This window comes from Microtus pennsylvanicus, chromosome 3 (assembly GCF_037038515.1).
Source record: "Microtus pennsylvanicus isolate mMicPen1 chromosome 3, mMicPen1.hap1, whole genome shotgun sequence".
NCBI classification, from domain to species: domain Eukaryota; kingdom Metazoa; phylum Chordata; class Mammalia; order Rodentia; family Cricetidae; genus Microtus; species Microtus pennsylvanicus.
The window spans coordinates 120,701,770-120,728,529 of NC_134581.1; the positions used below are offsets into that span (position 1 = coordinate 120,701,770).

Sequence of the window (26,760 nt, forward strand, 5' to 3'; positions counted from 1 at the left end):
CATCTTACTGCTGGGGTAAGCCGAGTTCTTTACTGCACAGCACTGCGGGTTGGTGTGAAACCGACATTACAATATTCTAATGTGCCTTCCTGTATTACAAAGACTAAGTCATGAATGGTATATGTTCCCGTGTGGGTTATCAGGCTTTGATGGCAAATGCTTGTACCCCGCACCACCGCAACCAACCAAGATTAGCCCCTCACCCCCACGGTGACACAACTAAGTGTCAGCCTTTTTCTATTTGTCATTTGTGTTCATCAGTGTAAATGTTCACACGGTGCAAAAGTAAATCAATGTCTGAGTGCTGTGAAAACAGATCTGGAAGCTCTTGGGGTGGATTGCACTTTGAGAACTGATGTGTCTAAGAAACACCGCGGAAAATGAGTTGCAGAGACAGAGCAAGATGAGGCAGTCCAGCAGAATGCCATGTGTGCCTGAAAACTGGCGGGCAGGAGGAGGGAAGGGCCGGGGCAGAGGCACCTCAAGATAGAATGGAACCAGGAATACCTTCATGGCGGCTTCTGTAGGTTTAAGTCGCCCTCAGCAAGCCATGAGAGCATTTTTCTACACGGTTTAGTTGGTGTGTATGTTGATATGTAAGACTTTAAGACAATCCTGAAGCCATTTTGACAATTCTGAATCCTCTCAGCCTCTGTGCCACAGTGCTTCCCCTCCTCCCCTGGGAACCAAGAACCTAACAGCTACACTCGTACATACTCAGTTCCTGAACAATTACCCATATACGTATGTTTTGGTTTGGTCCCCTGGGAAACAGGGTCAAAATGACCTCTTACCTCACCTGATCTGGCAACAGCTCTCCAGTCAATTATTGGTAATAGCCCTTTCGAATAAGCCAATCAGAATAGTCAAAGAACAACCCCCCTTACTTCTGTGGCCCCTTTAAAAGTAGACTGTACCAGCTATTCGGGGTCCCTCGGCTTCCCGAATGCTGGGGGACCCTGTCATGACAGAATTAATAAAATCCTCATGCTTTTGCATCGGCTGTGGTGTATGAGATGGTCTCTGGGGGCGACTCCTTCTCGGTGTTTGGATGCTAGAGTCCAACAGATATACTAAGTCAGGGTCTATATAGTCCTGGCTGTCCTGTAACTCATAGAGATCCTTCTGCCTCTGCTTCCTAAGTGCTGGGACTAAAGGTGTGTCCACACCTCAGCTGTGCTGTGTGCCTTTCAACAGACTATCCCAGAGTTCAGGGTGATCTCTGTAGGTTAAAAGGCAGCCGGAGTCACATGGTAAGGCCCTGTCTCAACGAACGAAAACCCAAGCTACGATTTAAATAAAGTTAAGGTGGCCACGTTACATTCATTAATGATGAAATCCAAAGCAGCAGTGCTGATTTTTCTTATGGGGAAGATCTGCGGGAATGAACGGCTGCTACGTGATTTCAACAGATGGAATTTATCTCCGAAGGAAACAAAATGCTGTAACCAAACACTGTGATTGTCACTTTCATGTTCCATGACTTAGGCCTAGCAGCAAGCTCACATAGAGACGCCACTGTTCACACAGACGGTCCGCAGGATGCCCACACTCGAGCAGCACTGTGGGAACCCGGTCTCAACCCTGGTTCTAGAGTACTTCACTTATTACAGAGCAATTCAGGGAGGGGAAAGTTAACTGGCCTACATACCTGCGTCTATATATCCTATGCAATCTTTTTAAAACCCTTTCAATCTGATCACAGCATGTAAAAAGGAATCACGTTTGTTTGTGCGTGCACATATGTGTTTGGGTGCACACCTGCTATTGTGTGTGTGTGTGTGTGTGTGAGTATGAGTAGGTCAGAGGACAGCATAGGTTGTTAGGTTGGCAGCAAGCACCTTCACCTGCTGGCCCATCTCACTGCCCTACTTTCCTTTGAGACAAGGGATCACACAGCCCAGAATACAGCTGATCCTCTGTCTACTTCTGCAGAACTGGAACTGTGGTGTGTGTCACAGTGTCTTTTTACGCAGAGATGGGACTCAGACCCAGGGTTCCGAGCATGCTAGACAAGCACTCTGCTGAGCAACACTCCCGCCATCATTATGGCCTTCCCATGTGTGTACATTTGCTTGGTTCTTATTCCCCGCCCAGCCTCCTCCATCCCTCCTCTCCTCAAACAGCCCCCCTTTCTGCTTTCATGCCACCTGTATTCCTTTATTTTGTCTTGGTCCCCTCCCCACCTTCAGACCAATGTGGTCTTTTAAATGTGGCACAAACCCGAAGACAGACGCCGTGAGGTCTCCACGAGACACTGAAGATGCGTGAGGTGACAGACACAGTGCAGTCCTGGGGAGCAGTGTCTCACTCTGTAGGCCGGGCTGGCCGTGAACTCACACCCTCTTGCCTCAGTCTCTCAGGTGCTGGGCTTACAAGTGTGCACCACTGTGCTCAACCTTCATGAGTCTGAGGGCATACATGCACGGGGGATATGCTGTCAATCAAAATTTCCATGTTTATTACATAATTACACAGAGATATATTTTTGAGGAATAAAAAGATTTAAAGATAAAACTTGTAAATATATCTTGATACAAAAATGAGGGCATCAGCCATTGAGATTTCTTTTGTTGCAACTAGAGTTATTTACAAGTGCATAAGTGTGTCACAGTCAGGAAAAGCTTGCTTTTCTTTCTTTCTCTCGTTTTGTACTGCTGGGAACGACTTAGGACCTTGCCCATGCTTTGCCAGTGCTCTACCGAGCCAGACCCCAGCCTGGGCACAGGCTTTTAGCATAGAGGGTGCTAGGTGGCTGGAACAGAGCTAACATAAAACCAAGCAGCTCAGATCTGTGCTACAGTTTACATCCTTCAGAGTGCCCTGTGTCACACACCTACACCAGATAACAGACACACAGTAGGGTCCTTCAGAGTGCCTTGTGTCACACACCTACACAAGATAACACACAGTAGGATCCTTCAGAGCGCCCTGTGTCACACACCTACACCAGATAACAGACACACAGTAGGATCCTTCAGAGCACCCTGTGTCACACACCTACACCAGATAACAGACACACAGTAGGGTCCTTCAGAGTGCCTTGTGTCACACACCTACACCAGATAACAGACACACAGTAGGATCCTTCAGAGCGCCCTGTGTCACACACCTACACCAGATAGCAGGCACACGGGGAGCAGGCACACAGTAGAATTTTGGCAGACTGGGAACAAAGCAGAGATACTGCATTTCTTGAACATGTTGCGGTGACACAGTTCCTCCCCTCTCGGTGTGGCCAGGCAGGAGCCCAACAGGCTACCACTGGTTAGCTATGCTTCAATAATGATGTATCAACCTGATCGTACTAGAAAAGTCTACAGTTGCCTGAAAAGGTTCCTGTTTATGTGATGGAATTTTGGAGTTTAATTGAAAAACCCAACCCAACAACAGTCCTACTTATTTGAAGGACTTTAGTCATTTTAGATACACCGAAAATCTTTTATATATAAATAGATATTTACTAATATAAAACTAACTCGATATGTCAATGAGCACAGGAGGGGACTATACTACAGTGGAGATGTTACTATTATTGTCACTATTGTGCATAATACTGAACTGAGTGAGAGACACCATGAGGCACAGATACGCAGCGCACCAGTGGCCATCTCTTCTCTCTCAGGTTGAACTCATGGTAAGAGCAGAAACCATGGGCACGTGCGACAGTGACCTCTCTGCCCTGGCCAGCGGGTGTCTGTCAGCCATGACACACGAGAATGCGCTAGAGAGCGTGAGCAGCCACTGCTGCAGCTGCGATGGAAAGGCTGTAAATTTGCACAAACTGCCACAATTTAAATCTCTAGCAGGAGACAGGCTAGTAAATTCAGGTATTTTAACCTACTAAGTAAGACGCCTGTGCCAAAAGGAGTACTGTCCTGGTGTCCTGGTGTCCCGGGATATTATTTTCTGATGAGCAGAGCGTGGTCTCAGAAATGCCGCTGTCGGAAGGTGGACGGCCTGCGCCCTCAGTGTTTACCACACACCCAGCGGAGCTGATGCTCTGTCTGCAGGTCCGTCAGCTCCTCAACAGTCCTCCAGCTACACTGGCAAGCATATGCCCGGGCTCCTTTCTTCTGGACCAACTTTGCTTTCAGTTTGTGGAATTCCGGCATGTTGTTCCTATGGCAAAACAGGCAGGCTTGAGCACAGTGTCTGTGCTTGGTGTTTCACGACACAGAAGAAGAAAAGTCCTGCTAGGTGGTCTGTCACAACTGTGTTCTCGGGCCGCAGTACTGCTAATGGCAATCTTCGAGATGCGACTGCTCTGAAGGATCACCCGTGTCACTACTCAGAGACGACACGGATGGGAACGGAATGGACCCCTCCCCTGTGCCATAGAGGCAGTGGCAGGAAAGGCGGGCTGCTGGCTTCTATTACTTCTATTACAGCACACTTCTATCACGAGGGGAACAAGCCCTTCTCTATGCTGAGCTCATTTCCTTCACTTGTTTAAATCACCTGTTTATTTATTATATCATCAATAAAATACCTATCCTGAAGTCTGAATAATGCAAAAAGTAACTGAAGTTATTAAAATGATAACTATTGGCTTTGATTGTATTATAAGAATATGGAAGTTACTGTAAGTTTAGTTACTAAAGAAAATCAATTATGATCTTTATGCATTATGTTTATGAACATAAATTATTGGAAAATAAAACTGGACAAGCTAAAAATAAAATATTGGAAAAAACCCCAAGAGAAATGATGAAAGGCAGAGCACACGCTAACGATGCATGACAGTCTCCACACTGCCCCCTGGTGGTCAATGTGTGCTAACTCAGACACTTCAGACGGTGAGAACCTAAGAAAACCCTAGAGACTTTCAGGGCCAAGTCTAAGCTTGGAAAAGTGACACTTCTACCAGCAGTAACCTAGCTAGGGTTATGAAGATCTAGGGCAATAACAGAGTAATATGGTTTTATGAGAATGAAAAACCCAATAAAACTAAGTCAATGAAATGAGCTAAAACATCTCTGCACCGGCTTCTTCCAAGCTGCCCTCTTGGGTACCCACAGCCAATCCCATGGGTTCAGATGAAATTCCTCCCAGAACTTCAGAGAGAGTTTCAACAGTATCTGCAATCCAGTGTTTAGCCCCTTCCATCTGTGAACTAAGGCACTTGTCCTAAGACGCTGCCGGCGATGTCTCTGGTACATCTGCTCCGTTCTGCCATCCTCACTGCTGTGATCCACAAAATGTAACTGTGTTACTGTGCCATCTCTTCATCAATCCTAATGATTCTCCACTGGCCTGCTTTCCCTGCACAGTAGTCCATTATCCCTTAAAAGCTAAGGGATAGAAACCCTTATACCCTATAAACTGATCACCAAGGAAACAGGCAGGAAAATGCCACAAGTTCAACATCTTGGTCTGCTAAGGAAGTTCCAGGCCAGCTATAGCTACACTGCAAAACTCTGTCTCAACATACAAAACTGATGTTTGCATAGGCCTCTCTCCAAATGAAGTTTTCAGCTGTGAGTTGAACTCCTCATTATTGCTGACCCCTACACTGCGCCAGCCCTTGCCATCTCTGCTCTTGTTCAGACTTTTCTGACTCCCACCATGCCATGCGATTCACCTCTCTCTGTGCCTTTAAAAACAGCCCGAGTGCCACGGCCACAGTTGTGCTCAGAGTCTGGATGCTGCAGGTGAAGTGCACCCACCATCCTGCCCTCCAGCTCCACTGTCACCCTTAAGTGCATGTTCTCTGCCCATCTCCCTCTTAAAGCACCCCGACAAGGAGCCAGAGAATGCCTGTTGGTAAGAAACGCTAAGGAGTTACAGGACACAGACGCACCAGTGGCTGGGCCTTGGCTGAGATAACCAGATTCTCTAGTTGTTTCGTTCTCGTTTTCTAAACATACATACTCTTAAGTATCTTGAGGACTCGGGTTGTATTTTTCACTGATTTATGTAACTAGCTAGCTTATTATAATTATTATTAGTTTCAATAATTTAGTATAATAATCCTAGTAATCACTACTTTAAGTAAATTATATGTTAAAATGAGACTACCAAACATCTGGAGTAAAGTGACTGGTGTCTATTTTTTTGTGACAAAGTCTGATCTTGAATTCACTGTCGTCCTGCCTCAGTTTCCAGAGAGTACCCATGTCTGCCATTCTAGAAGAGTGAGACCCCACACATTTCTCACGTCCCAAGTCAGTCACTTACAGTCACTTTGTGCCTGTGCTCGCTTCTGTTTAGATGTCACACACACCTTACTATCCTAAGTCTATAACAATTCATGTTCATGTTCGTGACTTATGAGAATCAGACACTTGTTAGATTAACCAGCAGACAGTGAACAGCAAAACCCAACCAAGTGAACAATGGCATTCTCAGAGCTCTGCCCTGGTGTGGAGCACGCAAAGGTTGTGGGCACAGGAATCAATGAGGCAGTTCTGTGTCCTTATTCAGAACACACCCTTATTTAGGCTGACAGCAAACAGAGGGAAAGGAGGTGAGGAGGAGGGGAGCTAGGCCCACATGACTGGACAAGCAGACCAACAGTACAACAAAGTGAGACACAAAAAGCCGTTGGTACATTTTCAAGATGTGGTGCTTTGAGAGAAAATGGCCCCCAAAGGGAGTGGCACTAATAGGTGTGGCCTTGTTGGAGGAAGTGTGTCCCGGTGGGGCAGGCTTCCCGCAGTATGACAGTCAGTTCAACTTCCTGTTGTCTGCAAGGATTCTCTGCTATTCCTCCAGCACCATGCCTGCTTCTATGCTACCATGCTCCCAGTATGATGATAATGGACTGAACCCCTGACATCTGAGTCCCCTCAACTAAATATTTTCCTTATAAGAGTTGCTGTGGTCATGGTGTCTCTTGGCAGCAATACAAATGCTAAGACACAGGATGAAATTCTTCAGAAACATACCTGAAGAACAGGTAATCACATGATTTGTCCCACATATAGTCATTGTAGCTCACTATCCGGAAATCACAGGCTATACAACGCAGCTGGTCACATGCTCTGGTCAGAGAGAAAGAAAGATGTGTTAAAGATGAGCTGTTTAAATAGGAAAATACAGTGGCATGCTCCAGATACCGAATAAGCAACAGAAAGGTCTGGATTAATGATTGCAATTGTTTGCATCAGAGGACTGTTTATGTGTTTAAGCTTTCTGGCTGGATATGGTGGCACATTCCTCTGATCCCAGCACTTGGGAGATATCCGGTACTGAGTTCAAAGCCAGCCCATCTTTCTATAGTGATTTCTAAGCCAGCCAGGGTTATACTACACAGCAAGACCCTGTCTCAAAAAAATTAAATAAAAAGCTTCCAGGTTATTTCTCACATCTAGCTTATAAATATTTCATACAATACATAGACAAATGAATATTATATGGACATACAGTGTCAGATTGGCAGATAGAAGAATATAATTGCCACACTGAGAAACTGTCTTCAAGAAAGCACCATTTCTGGAGCCATCACTGGTTTGCTTGTCTTAGATTCTAGTGAGAGGTAAACTAAGTAGCACTCACTGTGAATAAGTCATTAGCTTGTTAGAAGAGCAGGGCAATGAGATTAGGAGTCCTGGGAGGAGATGGGTAGGGATTCTGAACAGGGCAGCCTGGACTGGCCTCATTCACAGGGCATATCTGAACACTGTGTACCGACGGCAAGGATGCAATGAAGAGCAAGGTTGTGAGTGTGCTGGACAGCAGGAGCAGGCAGAGTGGCCCTCAGGGACTGTCAAGAAGACCACGTGACAAGCAAGTCTCCTGGAGGTACCATGTTGTAGCATTATGTGCAGAGATGCTAACCATAAGGAAAGTGGTAACATATAGTAAGTTTAAAAAGAATTATGAATTGTTGCTGCAGCAACAGAAACAGCTATTATTTGAAATATTTAATAAACAAATTCAATGGATACATTTAATAAAAACTAAAAGTTGATGAGTTGTTAAGACACACCCAGGGAGAGAAGAGGGAAGAGAGGAAGAGGGAAGGAGGGAGAGCGAGGGGAAGAAAGAGGAGAGAGAGAGCGCGCATGCACCGTCAACTGGTTCACTCCTACATACTAAGTACTTACAAGTGACAACAAAGCAAACAAGATAATTTCTGTGTGACTAGTGAGCCAGTGCAGACGCTGGCTGAGCACAAAGGAATAGCCAAGGAATTTCCTTGTGACTCATTTTTTCTTTTTATATTCCAATTTTGCTTTTGTTCTTTTCGATAGTGTGTTGTTTCAATATATTTTACTAATATACTTTTTCAGTAATATTTCTGTAACAAAACAAACCAATTATTAGACTTTTTACTTTGAAATTAAAATACAGGCTAGGAAGGTGGCACATGCCTGTTGCCCCAGTACTTTTAAGATGGAGGCGGAGATCATCATTGGCTAATGGTGAGTTCAAGGCCAGCCTGGACTGTATGAGCCTATCTCAGACTTTAGATACGTAACTTCTAAACTGAGTAACACTGGAAAACTTTTGGTCTCAAAGCTTCCTTGAGAATGAATATTTCTAAGAGTATCAGTCACAACCAAAAATTTACAGTGTTTTACAGGAACTCCTTTTACACTCTTTGTGGTTGCTGAGGCTGTGCAGTTCCTGTGGCATTTCAACCCAGTTGCATTCTAAGCCTTGAATGATGGTCCCCATGGCTCCCGTAACTGTGTTCTTATGCAGATGTAGTTTATTACATGTTCACAACAGAGTGTTAACTTTAATGCCTTAATACATATGTGCAATTTGGCTGAATTATTGCTATTGTGGGAACCATAATTTAGATTTTCATGACATTTTATGTGTAAAACCCTCAACCATTATGTTTAATATCGTTTTAAATTTAAATTTTATTGGTTTATCAAATCTATTCACACTACTATATTTCTTTACAAACACTGGCTTTCATAGGACAATGTGCAGCTAAGACATTACCCTGCTGCCGTGAGCACTGTGATCCTAACCAGTGCTGGGGGAGGGGGGTAACCCAGCTTTGCAAGGAGTTTACAAATATATCAACCTACAAATAAGGAGAGAACTTATTTGGCTTGAAAAGGATGCCTCAGCTGGGTGGTGGCAGTGCACACCTTTAATCTCAGCAGTGAGGAGGCAGAGGCAGGTGATCTCTGGAGGCCAGCCTGGTCTACAGAGTTCCAGGACAGCCAGAAACCCTGTCTCAAAAAAACCATAAACAAACAAATTCCCCAAAACAGAAAAAAAAAATCAAAAACCAAAATTAGCCACCCTCCAGTCAAAATAAAAACAAACAAACAAACCAAAACCAAAAGGAAAGGATGCCCAGTCTTATCTAGACCACTTGTCCACGACACCACGTTCCCACCACATTCCACATCCTTCCCACCCGCTGGGCAAAGACTTCAATGTCCGCACTCTGCTCAGAGTCTGCATTAGCCCTACACTGGAGCTCAGTGCAGGAATCCAACGAGGGAAATGAACAAGCACATCACAGCTGACTCCCTTTATGCCCTGAACATGAAAACTGTACACACACACATATGTGACTACTCACTTTATGATAAGGTCATGTTCCAACACAACCCTCCTAAGTGAAAATGGCATGTAGCATATGTAACTATCATACATCACAATACAAAATAAGCTTATTGGTTGCTAACCTTGTGACTGGTTCACTGTCCCTGCCCAGCACCCAGAGAGAATCACACTATATACTGGGAAAAGACAAAAATTATTAAAAATTAAAATATGGCTAATGAACTGAATGTGTTAGTCATGTTGGAGTCATTTTAAGTCAAATATCTGTTAGCATAAAATAATATAAAATTATGATTCCAATAAAGAATAAATTTAGTATTTTCCCGTAAAATATGAAGGGACTATATATACTAAGGAGGTGTTTTTATGTTTATTCAACTGCTAGGCAGAACTGACCATTTTATGGATGTTTGTAGTAGGAATGTCCTGAATAGTTCTTCCACATATCCGCCCAGACTCTACAGTTCTTAGTTAAATCCAATCCGATCTACACAGAGGGCTAGAAAGGCTTGATACTTGGACAGTTTCAAAGTAATATTGGCTGGCTAGGTATGGCATCACCTGCCTGTAATCAGCACCTGAGGGGCAGAGGCAGGAGGATCAGGAGTTCTAATTCTTGTCTGTATGGTGAGCTTGAGGATAGCCTGGGCTACAAGACACTTCACATTAAAACAAAAGCCCAAGCAGCAGCTCTAACAGTGGAGCAGCTAAGAGCCTTCCTTTTCACATAATGGAGTCTGACACAAGAATCCGGTTACCAACGTGAGCCCTTGCTTTCTAACAAAGCATCCACTGATGCTGGGACATCACCTGGGAGCCTTTATGTCCAGGGCTGGGGGAAGAAACAGGATTTTGCTATGTAGCTATGGCCGGCCTGGTCTTACTCTGTAGTCCAGGCTGCTCTCAAACTTGTGGCAAGCCTCCTGCCTCACACTCTCAAGTGCTGGCGTTATAGGCATATAACGTCATAGGTTAGTAGACCAGGCTATTTGGAAGGCATTCTTCTCATTCACGTATCTATTTCTGTGTGTGAACGTGTGGATGTCAGAGGACGAGCTCCAGGATTAGTTCCCTCCGTCTACCATGTGGGCCCTGGGCTCCAGGATTAGTTCCCTCTGTCTACCATGTGGGCTCTGGGCTCCAGGATTAGTTCCCTCCGTCTACGATGTGGGCTCTGGGCTCCAGCTTAGGTCACGAGGCTTGGCCGCAATGCATTTCTGTCCACTGAGCCCTCTGCTGGCTCTGTTACTCACTGCCTTCTCTACCACAGACATTTATTCTTCAAACTCTTTCAACTCCACACTCTAAATCTGAAATCTGACTTCCTTTCCTTACAGTCAGTCACACCCAGGTCACAGCTAGCTCCCTTTCTCTTTCCCTACACTGTGGAGAATTCAGCCCCAGTGACTCCTTTTCTGGACCCTCTTCTGCTTTATTTCCCAGATTCCACGTCATCTGGCAGCCTGTGACTTTATCCTGTGGTGCTGTGAAAGGTCTCACGATATCTGCAAGGAGTATGTTTGCTTTTTAAAGGCAAGGATCCTGAGCAAGGCTTTAGAAGATACACTCCTTCTCAAGGGATGGGGTGGGCAGGAGCAAGTGACGGGCATGCTGCCCCCAGAGCCCGCCCTTCCCTTTCAGGCTCTGCACTAAGCCTCACCCTTCCCTGCTTCTCCACTGGTCACTTCGCCTTGGTCAACTAGCACAGGGCTTGGGTATGCATTCACAGCATTTAGATGAAGAAACAAACAAGACAGACATTAAAATGGAGTAAGAAAATGAATCTGAGTAACTAATGTGAACAGAGCATCTGAGACGAGGGGATGTGTGTTAGGAAGGCGCACCCTCCCAGACGGACAGATGCTAAGATTCTGGGAGGCAGCACCTGCCTCAGGGTTTATTCAGGGAAGAAACTGGAGAAAAGAGGAGGACCACACACTTTAGTGAGCACAGTAGTGAGCTTAGAGTGAGAGAGGCACAAGTGGCAACTCGGCTGCCACCGGACAGGAGACAGGCATCTTGAAGGCTGGATGCGTGTGAGCTTTGAGAAGTGGAGTGGGTGGGAGCAGAAATTGCAGCTGTAGTTCCCGGCAATGTGACAAAAGTCGCCTGCAGGTGACACAGCTCTGAAAATGAGTGAGCACAACCGAGCTAACAGGCAGACCATAGCTTCCTCTAAGGTCTCTGCGGGGACACAGCTCTGAAAATGAGTGAGCACAACCGAGCTAACAGGTAGACCATAGCTTCCTCTAAGGTTTCTGCGGGGAGACAGCTCTGAAAATGAGTGAGCACAACCGAGCTAACAGGCAGACCATAGCTTCCTCTAAGGTCTCTGCGGGGACACAGCTCTGAAAATGAGTGAGCACAACCGAGCTAACAGGTAGACCATAGCTTCCTCTAAGGTTTCTGCGGGGACACAGCTCTGAAAATGAGTGAGCACAACCGAGCTAACAGGTAGACCATAGCTTCCTCTAAGGTTTCTGCGGGGACACAGCTCTGAAAATGAGTGAGCACAACCGAGCTAACAGGTAGACCATAGCTTCCTCTAAGGTCTCTGCGGGGACACAGCTCTGAAAATGAGTGAGCACAACCGAGCTAACAGGTAGACCATAGCTTCCTCTAAGGTCTCTGCGGGGACACAGCTCTGAAAATGAGTGAGCACAACCGAGCTAACAGGTAGACCATAGCTTCCTCTAAGGTCTCTGCGGGGACACAGCTCTGAAAATGAGTGAGCACAACCGAGCTAACAGGTAGACCATAGCTTCCTCTAAGGTCTCTGCGGGGATAGGTCTCAGTGCGCGATGACTAACTGCTCTCAGTTCTTTAGACAGCAGGCAGCACTCAGCTTCCCAACTTCACTTTGGTCCTATGGCTACTCCTTCCTGGATTAGTAATCCAGGCTGGCATCACCCCAACTCCCCATTTCTTTTTGTGGCCCCACTTCTATTATTCAGAAGTGTAATCAATATACAATCACTTGACCTAGGTTTTTCTTCTTAAAAATGAATAAAAAGAAAAAAGTGCTTTAGGAACAAGTAGGAAAAAAGATAATGAGCAATTTAGGCAAGTGGGCCTCTGCCGAAGACAGAGTCAAGCGTAGCAGGCAGTGCAAACATTTGCTTACAGTCAGTTTTCCCCCAGCCTGTGAAAACGGTGAAGGAGTGTGCTAGAAGGGACAATGGTTTGCAGTGAGTGGCACCTTGACTCTACGTGAGGGCAGGGTCTTAAAGTGGGTGGGAAGAGACAAGAAATGTCAGGTTTCTGTTTTAGAAATGTAAAGCCCAGCTTGAGAACTCTGTTAACACAGGCCTTTACTTTCTCATGTCTTCTGGCTCCATCAGTGAGGACAAGGCACTGCATCTGCTATACAGCTGCCTCAGTTTACCTACACGAGCCAGCCTTTCACATCTGCACACGCCCCTGCTGCTCTGTAAAAACGTGGGTAGGACTCAAGTGATCCAAGCGGGGCTCAGAAAAAGGCAGCACGACAATCAACAATACATACCCGACATTACAACAGTTTTTAAAAAATATAGGTCTTGCTGTGTTGGCTCAGGCTGGCCTGGCCTTGGATTTCTAGTGATCACCCAGCCCCAGCCTCCCACAGGCTGGGATTACAGGCATGTGCCACCTGCACAGCTCAGCCTTGAAAGTTACTTCCCAAGGATATTAAATGAGTTACCAGTGTCCCTGGACTGGCTGGTACAATGCACAGCTCTCATTGTAGAGTGGGCTGGTGCCAAGGCAGCACACTCTGCCACAGGACAGCCCAGCACACGCACACTGCATTTCCTGCAGCCTACCTCGGCGAGGTGTTTGTTCCAATCCCACATGGAATGGCGCTTCCACTGAGATACACCGGACTGCAACTAGATGTGTTCAGCAGATGGAGAAAAACAAAATTACAACAATAACAAAGAAACATGAGAAGTCAGCTGGTCTCCAGTCTATGTTCTAGTGATCGTGTTCTATGCCTCCCGCAGCAAGCCAACCATTTCAAGGAGGAGATATTTATTACAGCATCACCCTCCATAGGATATAACCTGCATCCAGAAACACTCAAGGAGTTAAAATGAGTCACAGGAAAGTGAGTGCCAATAATGTAAGGAATAAAGTCAATACTAAAGCATGTAACAGAACATTAATTTTGAGAAACCGTTGACACTTTTTTAACACAGCAGAAAATTATTTATAATAGCAATAATCTCCTATTTAATTTCCTTTACACTAAGTGGGCCATAGATCCTAAGCACACCCCAGATATTGCTAGTGGTCTTTTGTCTCAAGGCCAGCTGGCTCTCTGTCCTAATGCCAATGCTGTTGAAATGGCCACAGAATCTACTGGCCCATCCTCACGGTGTCTGCTCACTCAGCGGGGAATTCACAACAGTCTCCACTTACCTCTTACTGAGGCCTTGAACGGAAGCTCTGACAGATGTGTTACTTGAAGATTTAAATTTTTGCTAAAAAACAAAACAAAAATAAAAGACCAAAGGCTTAGAGAACTACTTTATAACAACAGTATTTTAAAATGATGTACTAAGCATTTGGTGGTGTTTTTTCCGAACACCTACAACAGTGATGGCTACTTTCTAAAGGCAGGAGGAAGGAGAGTGCCTGAGGAATTCGCCGTCTAAGAACTGCTCTGCTGCCCCAGCACACCGAGACTTACCGTCACTTTCTACCTCTGCAGTGATTTCATATGAAGGACCTGCTTAAAACTTTATTCTGGAAAAACTCAACTGAAGAGGGGGGAACAACCCCAAGCCCATTTTTAAAGGTTTTGAATGGTACTTATCTAAACTAAAATTAAATTCCTGTACAACTTCGGGATTATTAATTCTGATCAATTGTAATGATATCAAGCTACATATGAGCATGGAAAAGCCGAGCTACCTGGTCATAGCATACAGTAGTTCCTTATGTTCCGATAACATCGCCGACATGAGTAGGCATTTATTAAGTGTTAACTATATGAAGTAGCAGACATCATAAACCAACCACATACTAGGACCACTGCCAGCAAGAGAAAGCAAGACAGGGAAATGGCTCCAAAACTATGCACAGACATGCCTTCATTTCACAGGGCGGCTGAGAAAGTTTAAGAGGCAAAAAATTTCATTTATCCATCTCTCTTAATTTTGACTTGATGTTACACAGGAAACTATTTTGCTGCGCCCATAAAGCTTCCACAGGCGCTCAGGCAGCACGCTCACCCCTTGCATGGTGCAGGATCACAGTGAGACACTAAGCTGGCCACTAACACTGACTGTTGGTTCCTGGGGTTTATGTCTGTGTCCAAGGGCAGCTTCAAACTGCAGTGAGAGTGCAGAAGCCAGGGTGAAGCGCAGGACTCCCAGGACACAGCAGATGCCCTCCTGACAATGTGGGGATGCAAGTCACTACGATTCCCGCTTTCTTTAGCTGGTAAATATTTTATATAGACTTACTCTCTCCTTTATCCAGTTGGAAAACCAGATATATCAGCAAAAACAAAACAAACAAAAAACCAAATACAGAAACTCACATTCACTCAGGACTTACCAAGCCCACAGAAATAAGCTGTTTGTTAAGACAAACATATAGTTTATTGGTACAAATTTATATATGCACCTTACACTGTACTTAAGACATTTAAGCTATACGTGGATACAAAGAACAGGGGTTCTATCTGAGAAGGAAGGCATAATAACATCACGTTGAACATCTGAAGATGCCAGAGAAGAAGGGGAGGCTTGTCTGGAGGGGGTCTTAGAACACAGGTGGTACGAAAACAGAATGGGTATTACAGGGGCAAGGTTTAAGCAGGGTGGCATTGAGGGGTGAGGAGATGAGGAGGAAAGGCAGGCAGGGTTAAGCAAAACAGTGTATGAAAAAGCCACATGGAAACCTACTACACTGTATGCCAATTAGGAAGGGTCAGTTAATTTAAAGAAGTTCAGAGAATAAAATAGAGCAAAATACCGCCATGTTCAGAATGATGGGTATGAAGAGTCCCTCACACAGCAGTATACAGGTGGCTGTTACTTTTGGATGTTTACAAAGCTAAAACAGACGAACATCTAAAGTATTAAAGTACTTACAGTTTAGTCAAATCCACTGTTTTGGGATGACACTAATGTCATTGTAGTCTAGACACTAAAAACGTTCCTGTACTGACAGCCAACTGCTGTAGGCCTTTGAGAAATGCATTCTTAGACACTACCTAAGACATCTAAGAGACAGCTTGACCTGTGGAGGATGACTTCTCCAGCAGCAGCTTTTCCCATTTCTTACTCTTGCTGGGGCGTCAACAGAGACAGTTTCCAACATATTACCCTCTCCAATTGTTTAAGTGGAATAACTTCATGTGTACTTCTCAGAGTTCAAGGATTACATCTGGACGGCTACTCTGCCTTACTTTCGAGACTATTCTAAGTATCTTAAATAATGACAGAATTACTGTACAATTAAAACGTGACTTACAAAAGGTTTTTTCTCAAAGTTTGGCTCCTCAAATATCTCATTAATAAGGCTGTCAAGGTCATCTTCTTTTTGACATGTTTCTGCTGACCTGAAAGAAAACAGGCACAGAATAAACCCTCAGGACAGACAAGTCAGAGAGTGGAAACACCACCTCTGGAGGGATAACACAAGGGTGTTTTTCAGGTATGGACATATGTCACACCCTGCATGGCTTTGGGACTGACCTGATCGAGGTGACTGGGGGATGGAGAAATGACAGACCTACACACAGAAAGGCTGGGATCGGGTGGGTTGTGTGCTTCGAAGGAGACAGGCCACCAACATGTGGAACTCAGTGCCCATTACAGACAGCAAGAAGAGGGGGTGGCTGAACAGCTTCTGTATGTGCTGGCTCTAACAAGATCAGCTGTCATTCCTGAGGGTCTGAGGCACTAGGATCCTTGACATGGCCAACCTTGTGTCACTAATGTACTTTCGGGACTTCAACCAAACCCACAGAATAAGCTGTTTGTTGAGAACAAGATATAGTTTATTGGCACAAATTCACATATGGGCCTTACTATTATGCACTTAAGATATATAAGCCTATGCATTATATTAAAAATGGGAATGCACTTTTCTAAATTATGTCAAGCACTTATACAGAGAATATAAAATATATAGGTTATAAATTCTAACACCATAAAGGGTTCAATTTTAACTCAAACAACTCTTTCTTTCCTAAAGAAGTCAAAGTTCATGTCAGCAAATGATCCAAAAGTAGAGATCCCTCCCCAAAGCCAAAGAACCATTGCTATGTGTCAGAATATCTCAACTGCACCAGGTTCTTCAAGGGTAGCCACCATGCCATTATGAATACAAATGGCTGCCACACAGAACACCCATCTGAGGGAACTCTGGGCTGAGGGTACAGCACACAGCACAGCAATGGGTAGAGTACCTGTTTAGCATGAACACAGTCCTGGGTCCTAATGTCCAGCTAGCACTGCCCAGTCTCCTGCCACTACCCCCCAAAAGTAAATATTTACTATCTGTCAGGCAGCCAGTGTCTTAAGGCTTTCATTGCTTCTGTTTCAGGCGAGGAAAAGACACTGAGATCCAGCAGTGTGTACAAGGCCGTACTAACAAGGGCAGTTCACACACCACATGTTATGAGACAACTGTTCTTACTGTTTTTATGTTGTGGATGCTGTTGATCCACTTCAGAGTTCACTGGACCATTTTATGATTTGTCTTAGAAGATTATTTCTTTGGTTCAAATTCTTTAGAAATGCATTTACTTTGAAGATTATTTCTTTGGTTCAAATTCTTTAGAAATGCATTTACTTTGAAACTGAATACTAGGAATGTATCCCTTGTGCCAAATGGTTGATACAATTACCTGCAGACTTAGTTGTCCCTGCTCTCACTTTTATCCTTCATGCCTTCTCTGTCTACACTGGCATTTTCCTCTGCCTTTCAAGTATGCTAAAGACTTTCCTTCCAAGACAATAGCAGCAGTAGCAGCACAACTCTGCCGCTCTTGCTCACAGCCGGGGCAGTCTACAGCTATCGTCTGATTCACTACCGGTAACCTACATGGCTGCCCAATCTTAGAACTACTGATACCGGGTCAGATAACCCTGTATGTTGAGACAGGGTGCTATTGGACATTACAGGCTGTTTTATAGGGTTCCTATCTACCTCCTAGGTGTTTATAGTATACTTTTTCCCAGTTGTGATAACCAAAAGAACTTCTCTGGCCGTTGCAAAATCATCACTGGTCTAGAGATACTAAGCTAGCTGAAGTCATTTAATTTCTCTGAATTGAAGCAGCATCTCTCCAACTGCTTTCAGGTCTAATGTTCTATCTCTGGCTTTGTCTCCACATCTCTCGACTACAGTGCAATTCTTACCTCAAATCACTACATTCAGGTCTTTCTCAGTTCCAATTCTTCTTAATCTTTCAGAAGATGTATGATGTATTTAACTTTCTGTTTTTGAGAAAGGGTCTTACGATGCAACCCTGGATGGCCTGGAACTCAGAGATCAGTCTGCCTCTGCCTCTTGGATCAAAGGTGTGCGCCACTGGACCCAGGCTATAAAGATGGCCTCACGAGATTTCCTTTTTTTTTTTCAATTGTTTTATTTAGTGTTTTTCTTAAGTGAAGAAATGGGTGGGTTCCGGGGAAGCAAGGCTGAGGGACAAATCCGAGCACCTCAAGTTATTTGGGAAAACAGCAACAAAAGGCAAAGGTGAAATCCCAGCAAGGGAATCTAGCAACTTAGCTTCTGCGTGTTTTGTGGGTGGCCACATCCTCCCCTTCCTTTAGTGCAAAGAGGTATTACTACTGTAAACGATTCTTCTAGCCATCAACACCTCAGTTTGGAATCCACCTGTCTACTTTCAAAGCTCAGGGATAGAATGAGGCAGATACCCACAAAACAAACACAGAACCTCACAGCAGAACCCTCAAACGAGGTCAAAGGTTGTCCCCAAAAGCGCCTCAACTGAAAAGGCTAGACCATAAAACATTCAACACAATGGTGTGTCCAGGACCCAGCCAGGTCACTTACCCTCTATGGCTGATCCACTTCTCCAGCATACAGACAGACAGAGCTCCTAGCACTGCTGTTTCCAACCACTGACACACTCCCGGTCCTTTACGAGCTACCTGTCACACACGGCTGAAACCACTAACCCATCTCTGCCCACTAAGGCTAAGAATACTGCACCTGTGCACAGATGGGAAGCTGCTCACGTGCTCCATCACGCTCACCACCAAGTCCACTGATCCTCGGGAGTTACCAGCCAGCTCTGCACTGATGGGCCGCCACTGCATGCTTCGTGTGTCTTTAGGTCTTTTCACGTTAACCTCAACAATTCGCAGCTGGTTCTGGTTACTCAGTAGTAGTAGTCCATGCGTGCGACTAAACAAGAGCCCCAAACTACAGGGCAGCACATGTGATGGGGATTAAAGTGTAGGGAACGGAGAACTACCAAGGGGCAGCTCTCACAGAAACCTCAAGGAGCCCTTCTCCACCTAGCGCAGAAAGCAACTCACTAACTTTTTTCCCAATTGCCCCTATCCTTGAACCTCAAAGCACACTGGGTGCTTTTTCCTTTGAACTTGGGGTCTCCGAATGAGTGTGCGAAGTCCATGAACACAACCTGGCTGAAAACAGATGGCCCAACAAACGTACACTAACTGTCTGACAGTTAAATTCATGTTACAAAAAAACTAACTTGAAGATTTATTTTTGTAACATCTCGCCCAGCTCAAAGGTGACAACCTCCTCTTGGTCGTTGTCAAAGGGGTTATTCTCTGTCTCCTCAATGAGCTCCCAGAAGTGGCTCCTTCATTGGGCCTGGCATTTGCCTTTCCCAAATGTTCTAGACAAGTGACAAGTTTCCAAGACTCTAGCAAGGGTTCGTGCCGATCCTAAGCCTTCACTTGAAAGGATAATTCACTGATGTTTATTTTTTATTTTTGTTGAGATACCAAATACTTAAGTGTCCTCAAACTTCGACCTGGATATCAGACATTTGCTGGGCCCCATAACTTGGTGCCATGGGCAATGGGCAAGCAACTGGGCTATTTAATCCCGATGTTTACAATGGATACTTATTTGATAATCAAGTCTAATCTTCTCTAACTCCTCCTTTCGCTTACATCAGACAACAGTAAGATGGAATGGTGTCCTAACAACTGGCCTAGGGTTGCCTGGTAACGGGGTGAGGCAGGACGTTTCAGTCCCGGCACCGCAGCCTGGAAGGGAAGGCTGCGTGGTCGGGGCAGTATGGCCCTCAGAGGGGCTTAGGGGAGGAACACTGCCGGATCTCCCGTTGGGTGAGGGCCATCAGGTAGGGTCTGGGCTCCCTCGGGCTCGCTCAGGCGCGGGATCCGAGCAGGGAGGGGAGGTAGCCTGCGGCCAGGCCGCCCCGCGGCAGCGGGCGGCTTTGGGCCCAGCACGTCCGTCCGCCCGCCCGCGTTCACCTGGGATCCTCCTCCTCCTCCTCGGCTCCGTTCCGGTCGTCGCTGGTGGGCCGCTCGCCCAGGCCCAGACTCAGGGGGTTGGGGCTGCAGAATTTGCTCTCGACTTCATCCAGGAGCGCATCCAGGTCTTTCGCCATCTTGAGCGGGCGCGAGCGGGCAGGTGGTTTCCACGGCAACACGGGAGCTCGGCGAGCCCGCCCGCCAGTCTGCATGCCCTGCGCGTGCGCAAACCGCCCTCCGCCAGGGGACGCGAGTCGCCGCGGCGCTGACGTGCTCGCACTCGCGGCAGCGCGGGGGTCGTGGGTTGGGGCCCGGGTCTGCAGCCATGGGTGGGTTCCGTGGGCGCAGCCTGTCCGGGCCGCGCTCCCCTCGGCTTCGGCGCAGCCTGTGGGCCCCTCTCTACCCTCTTCGATCCCGCTGCGGTGCCTGACCCCAAACCCGGCGTCACCCCCCGCCCTGTCCCGACCCCGGGTCGCTTCCGCGGCTGTAAATGTCTTTAATTATTCTGGTGGGAATCGGTAAAAATCTGTGGAGCCAAAACTACGGCCTGTGACAAAAATAAGTTCCTTCCCGTAGTCGGCAGGATTCGAACCTGCGCGGGGAGACCCCAATGGATTTCTAGTCCATCGCCTTAACCACTCGGCCACGACTACTAGCGGTGCTAATTTTGGCAGGGAGAGTCTATGTAGACTCTGCTCTTGCCGTGCTCACCCCGGCCGGGATCGCAGGAAAGCACCGCCAGGGCCGTGTCGGTAAACTGGGCTTCGAACGTTACAGCGCCGGTCGTGGAGAATTCTTAGAACCCTTTGGATTCTGTCACGGGCGAGTCTGGGATGGAGAGGGGAAAGGGAGGGAGGGCTGGAACCGCAGGCGGCTGGCCAGCCTCCCACCTTCCCGGCCCCCTTCCCGGGTTCGCCTTTCTCTCATTAGCCGTTTAATGTGGCACGCATGGTGAGACTGTCTCACCAGGTTGTAAACCATTTCTTTGAAAAGGAATGTAAACCCACCGTATTTTCAATTGCTATGCTCTGAACAGGTCGTTCTCTGTTTTGTCCGTTTTTGACAGTCTCACCATTAGCCCAGGCTAGCCTTAGAACTTGAGCTCCCTCCTACGTCAGCCTCCCTGGTGTTGGTTTGTATCATAGCCCTGTTTTATAAGGCCACTACGTCAACATAGCTAATTGCATTTCTCAGTTCTAAAGTTAAGAATCTGGCACTCTGAACTCTGGAAACATTTGGGCCAGATGATTTAATAGTTTCATTTAATTCTTTCGAGATATTTCTAATTTTCTGAGAGCAAGATGCAGTGGTGCGCATGAGTGAACGGTAGGTGGTAGCTTACCGGTGGCCTTTAGTGCAGCCGTTATTTAAACGAAATTCTCTAAATCTACAGTTCTAGTAAAGGTAATGTTTAGCACACTCTAGCTATCTCTCTGAATGGTTTTCTTGCCGCTGAGGCTGCTTACATCATAAAAGTCTTAAGAACTATGGGTTTTTCCTGGGCTTGGACCTGGCAGGCAATCTGTTGTCACCAGGACTGCCTCTGTGGATTAACCTGTGGTTGTGGCTTTGCGTTCATCCTCACAGGGGCCCCGGGATGGTTGAAGCTGTAGACAGTTTTTTACACACCTCCACGCCCAACGCATTTCTTTTCTCCATGCTTTTCAGCTGTCCTGGCAGCTCTTTTTTGATTGCTCTCCCCGCTTTTCTCAGACTCATCTTTTCTTACTTCTAATCCAGAGGAAACTTCTAATCCACCATTTTACCTTCGAAGTCTTTTTTTTTTAAACGGAAAAGCCTTTCTAAAGATGTACTTTATTTATGTATATGTGAGCATGGCTGTGTGAGTGTGTGCACTCGTGTTCAGGTGTCTGGAGCTGGAGTTCTGGAGTGGTGGGCGGCAGGGTGTTTGGAGTAGGACTGCGGTGGGAGGAGCAACCTCCACCTTGGATGTCTTCTCATCAGTTTTATAAAACGTAAAAAAAGAACAAGGTGTTTTGTACACTCTCATGATTGTACATGGAATTGACTCCATCAGAACAGAGGAAGAAGCCCCTAAAAAGGCCTCGCTTAGGGCTGCTGTGAGGCTCAACTGTGAGAGAGTCTGCTCTTCCTGAGGACCTGGGTTCGATTCCCAGCAGTCATTTTGTGGTGTGACTGACACCTGCCACCAGGTCTAGGAGGATCCAACATCGTCTGACCTTCACAGGTGTTCATGTGTGTGTGAGTGCGCGGGCGAGAGAGTTAAAAAATAGTAGAGCAACTTTATTCTAGGGGAAGTAATAACTAGTTGATCTCCAACTGATAGAATTAAATTAAGGATTTGTGAATCCTTGTCCCAAGGTTTTGAAAACATTCTGATCTTCATATTTCATTAAGGAGACTAGACGAGGGCTGCAATCTAATTCACATGGTGAAAGGAGCATGTAATATATCATTATATGTATTTAGTTTCCAAAGATGCTTAAAAAGGTTTTTATATTTTTGAGAATCTCATACAGGATTTTTTTTATCATATCAATTCCTGTCCCTCATGCAACTTCATGCTTTTTCTTTCTCTTAAGAAAACAAAAATGAAAGAAGAAGCTACTGAAAACAATGTGTATGTATGGTTTGTGTTAGCCACCTTCTCCCGAGCATGAAGCCTACGCTAGAGTATGGTTGATGTACTCAGTGTCGTTCCATTGAAGGGAACGGATCCCCCACCCAGCAGCTGTTATCTTGAAATGTGCTCTTGCGGCTGCTCCATGCTGGGACTTGGTCTGGCTTGATTTTGGGCAGGTGCCGTGTGTGCTGTCACAGTCTCGAGAGTCAGTGTATGCGTCCACCCCGTTGGGTCTGGGCACCCCCTCTGGTTCTTAGACTCTTTTCTTCCTTGTACCGGCTATTTTATGGCAAGTTGACGCAAGCTAGAGCATTGTTCCCAACCTTCCTAACGCTGCAATCCTTTAATACAGCTCCTTAGGTTGTGGTGACCCCAGCCATAAACTTATTTTTGGTGCTACTTCATAACTGTAATTTTGCTACTGTTATGAATCATAATGTAAATATCCGTGTTTTCTGATGGTCTTAGGCGAAAGGAGGGAACCTCAACTGAGAAATTGCCCCCACAAGATCCAGATGTAGGGCATGTTCTTAATTAGTGGTTGATGAAGGGGGGCCCAGTCCATTGTGGGTGATACTATTTCTGGGTAGATGGTCCTAGGTTCTGTAAGAGAGTCGGCTGAGCAAGTCACGAGGAAAAAGCCAGTAAGCAGCACCCCTCCATGGCCTCTACATCAGCTCCTGCCTCCAGGTTTGAGTTCCTGTCCTGACCTCATTCAATGGTGAACAGTAGTTTGGAAGCATAAGCCAAATAAACCCTTTCCTCTCTATGGAGGTTTAAAAGAAAATGATCCGCATAGGGAGTGGTACTATTAGGAGGCCTTATTGAAGTTTGGTCTTGTTGGAGGAAGTGTGTCACTATGGGAGCAGCTTTGAAGTCTCTTGTTCTCAAGTTATGCCCAGTGTTGTAGTTCACCTGTTACCTTCAGCTCCTCCTTCAGCGCTGCCGTAGCACCGCGTCTGTCTGCAATGCCACCATGCTTCTCTCCATTCTTGCCGCAACAGTAACGGACTAAACCTCTGAAACTGTAATCCAGCCCTAATTAAATGTTTTCTTTGTTAGTGTTGCCATGGTCCTGGTGTCTCTTCACAGCAACAGAACCCTAACTAAGACACCCCCCGCGGTTCAATTGGAGGTCCCTCAGAGATATCGGGAACTAGGGAACACTGAGAGGTCGTCCTAGGAAGGTGAGGGTGAATTGGGGTATATGTTTTGTCCTTTGCTCGGGTTTCGGTTCCAGGCCGTGCAGGCAAGGCAATCCCCCCCCCCCCCCCCCCCCCCCCCCCCCCCGCTCCCGCTCCCGCCGCCGAGATAAAGAGGTAAGCGGACGTTCCCGGCCCAAGCGGACATATTAAGGAGTTAAGATGGGAGCTGTTGGCAGTATCTTTTCTTCTTTGTTCAGAAAAGAGTTAGTAGTTAGGGAGGAGTTTGATGATTTAGAGTCTGTGAGGAAGTGGATGCCGCTATGAATGCAAGACCCCAAAAGGTGGATGGAAGAGTTGTGGAACCTAAGGGAGCTGTGCCAAGAGAGGATTCTCAGAGACCAGGTGCCCACTTAACCGTGAAGAAGATCTTTGTTGGTGGTATTAAAGGAGACACGGAGAATGTCATCTGAGAGTTTATTTTGAGTAGTATGGGAAAATTGAAGTGACTGAAATCATGGCTCACAGAGGCAGTGGAAAAAAGAGAGGTTTTGCTTTTGTCACCTTTGATGACCATGACTCTGTGGACAAGATTGTTATTTATTTATTTATTTTTTTGGTTTTTCGAGACAGGGTTTCTCTGTGGCTTTGGAGCCTGTCCTGGAACTAGCTCTTGTAGACCAGGCTGGTCTCGAACTCACAAAGATCCGCCTGCCTCTGCCTCCCAAGTGCTGGGATTAAAGGCGTGCGCCAGCACCGCCCGGCTCTGTGGACAAGATTGTTATTCAGAAATACCATACTGTGAACAGGCACAACTGTGAAGGAAGAAAAGCCCTATCCAGGCAGGAGATGGCTAGTGCTTCGTCCAGCCAAAGAGGTCAAAGTGGTTCTGGAAACTGGTGGTGGTCAGTCATAGAGGGCGGACAGAGTTAGCTGTGCCAGCAGGAACTCTGAGCGTCTGCAAGAGCTCGAGACCAGCTAGCCACTCACTTCCCTTTCTTCCCCACTCGTCCGTACTTAGATCTTTTTTTGTCTTTGGATTTCGTTGGACTTCTGCTTCGTTCTCTCTTTCTACTCCTTTCCCCTTCATAAGGATCTGTCTGGTACTTGGGTTTGTGGCTGTTACTATAGTGACCATCCCTTTCTCGAGATGGGCTACGACTGCGGTTCTGACGTCGGTCTCTCTCTTCACTTTTCTGTTTCTCCCAACAGCTTTCTTCATCTTCATAATGGCCAAAGCCCCTTTCCCTGTAGATATCCTGATTAAGATTTTTGATTGGCATATATTCTTCATCTTCCTTTTCTTCAGAGCAGGGACGGTTTTTCTTTTTGTGTTTTTTACGGGTGTGTAAGTGACTTGACTTTGAGTCTTCTGCCTGCTCGTCTAGTATAAGATCATATTTTGCATCCTGTTTTGGCTTTACTTTTTCTTTCAAAACCAAATTGGATGGTTTATCCCGTTCCTTTTCATACTCCTTGAAATCATTCTTGGTGTATTTCCCACCTTTCCCTTTCCATTTAACCTTTGCCACAGACTGGCTAAAATCCACATGTATTCTCCTGTCGTCTATAAGTACATTGTCCACAGACTGGCTAAAATCCACATGTATTCTCCTGTCGTCTATAAGTACATTGTCCATTTTCTCGCAGTCTTCTTCCTTTTCAAATTCAGTAAAAGCATAACAGAGGGACTCTCCTGTTTTCCAATCTCGGATAACTTCACAACTTCTTATTGGCCCAAATCTCGAGAATATTACCTCCAGGTCCTCATCTGTGGTCACTGGATTCAATTTACACACAAACAAAACATTTTCTGGAGGTTTCATGTCTGCATCAGGTAAGTCTCCCACCATCTCTAGAAGAATAGCTTGAGTTTTAGCCTCTTTTTCTGCCTTTATTTCTTCTACTTCTTCAGCTGATCTTCCTTTGAAGTCATCAATTTCTTCATCTGCCCCTATTCGACCACTATCTGATTGTTCCCTTGTAGGTTCTGGTGATCGATCAGGAATTAATAAATCAGGAGGGTCATCAAACGGATCATCTAAAATCACTGTATGATTTATCCTGATATCTTGATATGGTACAAAATCCTTGTCAACAAATGTCTCATTGATTTTCTTAACTATGTCCATGCCTTCTGTCTCCTCACCAAACACTGTATGAACACCATCAAGGTAATCTAGATTTTCTCCTGTAGTAATAAGAAACTGAGATCCATGTTGATCACTGCCATTGTTCACCATGGACACAGCGCCTTTCTTGTGTTTAATCCGTGGCACTTTTTCTGCCTCAAAAAAGCTTGCTTGATCACCATACAGTTGTCCAAATATAGACTCTCCTCCTCGGCCAGTCCCTGTAGGATCTCTTGTTTGTATGATAAAATCCCTCTGTACATTGTGAATAAGGCAATAATTGTAATTTTTTTTTTTTTGCACAACTTCAGAAAATTCAAGCATGCACACGGCCGCTCCTCGGTGTACAAGTCGATAACCACGTCTCCCAGTGTGGTCTCCAGGAGAACCGCCATGGTGCCGGCTTCTTCTCCTTCCCGTTATCCTGAACTAGTTCCTTGATGGGCCTCTTTCTTCCTCATAACCTTGCCTTTTCATTGCCTTTATTAAGCATGGTGTATGCTGAGGGCCTAAGAAAAGAACGAAGAAACGATTTGAGCATTGAGTTTGCGGCAGCTATAAACTTCATTAAGAGTAATATTCCAAATACTCACTTCAAAATAAATTAAAATATTTTCTGGTAGAAATAAAATTACTTAAAATAACAATACTATAAAAGGTTAAATGGAAAGGGAAAGGTGGGAAATATACCAAGAGTGATTTCAAGGAGTATGAAAAGGAACGGGATAAACCATCTAATTTGGTTTTGAAAGAAAAAGTAAAGCCAAAACAGGATGCAAAATATGATCTTATACTAGACGAGCAGGCAGAAGACTCAAAGTCAAGTCACTCACACACCAGTAAAAACACAAAAAGAAAACCCGTCACTGCTCTGAAGAAAAGGAAGATGAAGAATATATCAATCTGTCAATCTATGGGGACGTGATCTCTTAGCAGAGATGGGGGCAGTCTTAACA

The 26,760-nt window shown here is 45.6% G+C and overlaps 2 protein-coding genes and 1 non-coding gene across 4 annotated transcripts; all 3 read right to left on the bottom strand.

The window, feature by feature from the left end:
• Nucleotides 1–2,438: 2,438 nt before the first annotated feature.
• Nucleotides 2,439–20,149, bottom strand: Cfap418 (cilia and flagella associated protein 418). 2 transcript variants are annotated; one of them, XR_012910074.1, is made up of 7 exons: nt 19,926–20,149; nt 15,949–16,036; nt 13,885–13,946; nt 13,287–13,352; nt 6,891–6,986; nt 2,945–4,122; nt 2,439–2,892 (listed from the first exon to the last, which is right to left on the bottom strand). XR_012910074.1 is itself a non-coding variant. In XM_075966993.1 (6 exons), exons 1-6 carry the CDS (start codon nt 20,135–20,137, stop codon nt 3,969–3,971), a joined length of 678 nt encoding a protein of 225 aa, XP_075823108.1. In that variant the 5' UTR covers nt 20,138–20,149; the 3' UTR covers nt 2,439–3,968. The 2 variants fall into 2 exon arrangements, 1 of the variants encoding a protein (XP_075823108.1); XM_075966993.1 differs by having other exon boundaries at nt 2,439–4,122.
• A 347-nt stretch (nt 20,150–20,496) lies between these two features.
• Nucleotides 20,497–20,578, bottom strand: Trnas-aga (transfer RNA serine (anticodon AGA)). The gene has a single exon. It is a non-coding gene; the product is annotated as a tRNA-Ser (tRNA).
• Nucleotides 20,579–24,607: 4,029 nt separating this feature from the next.
• On the bottom strand, nt 24,608–26,200 carry LOC142847319 (peptidyl-prolyl cis-trans isomerase-like 4). The gene is given in 3 exon segments (XM_075968033.1): nt 24,608–25,261; nt 25,304–26,101; nt 26,104–26,200. Coding segments are annotated over 3 exon segments (1,497 nt in total). The 5' UTR covers nt 26,200; the 3' UTR covers nt 24,608–24,658.
• Nucleotides 26,201–26,760: the final 560 nt, after the last annotated feature.

Coding starts and splice junctions, on each gene's coding strand:
- Cfap418 (XM_075966993.1), bottom strand. CDS start 20,137: ATGCAGACTGGCGGGCGGGCTCGCCGAGCTCCCGTGTTGCCGTGGAAA. Junction 13,947..15,948: donor ACTTTGAGAAAAAACCTTTT/GTAAGTCACGTT, acceptor TTTGTTTTTTAG/CAAAAATTTAAATCTTCAAG. Junction 4,123..6,890: donor TGTGATTACCTGTTCTTCAG/GTATGTTTCTGA, acceptor GTTTTGCCATAG/GAACAACATGCCGGAATTCC.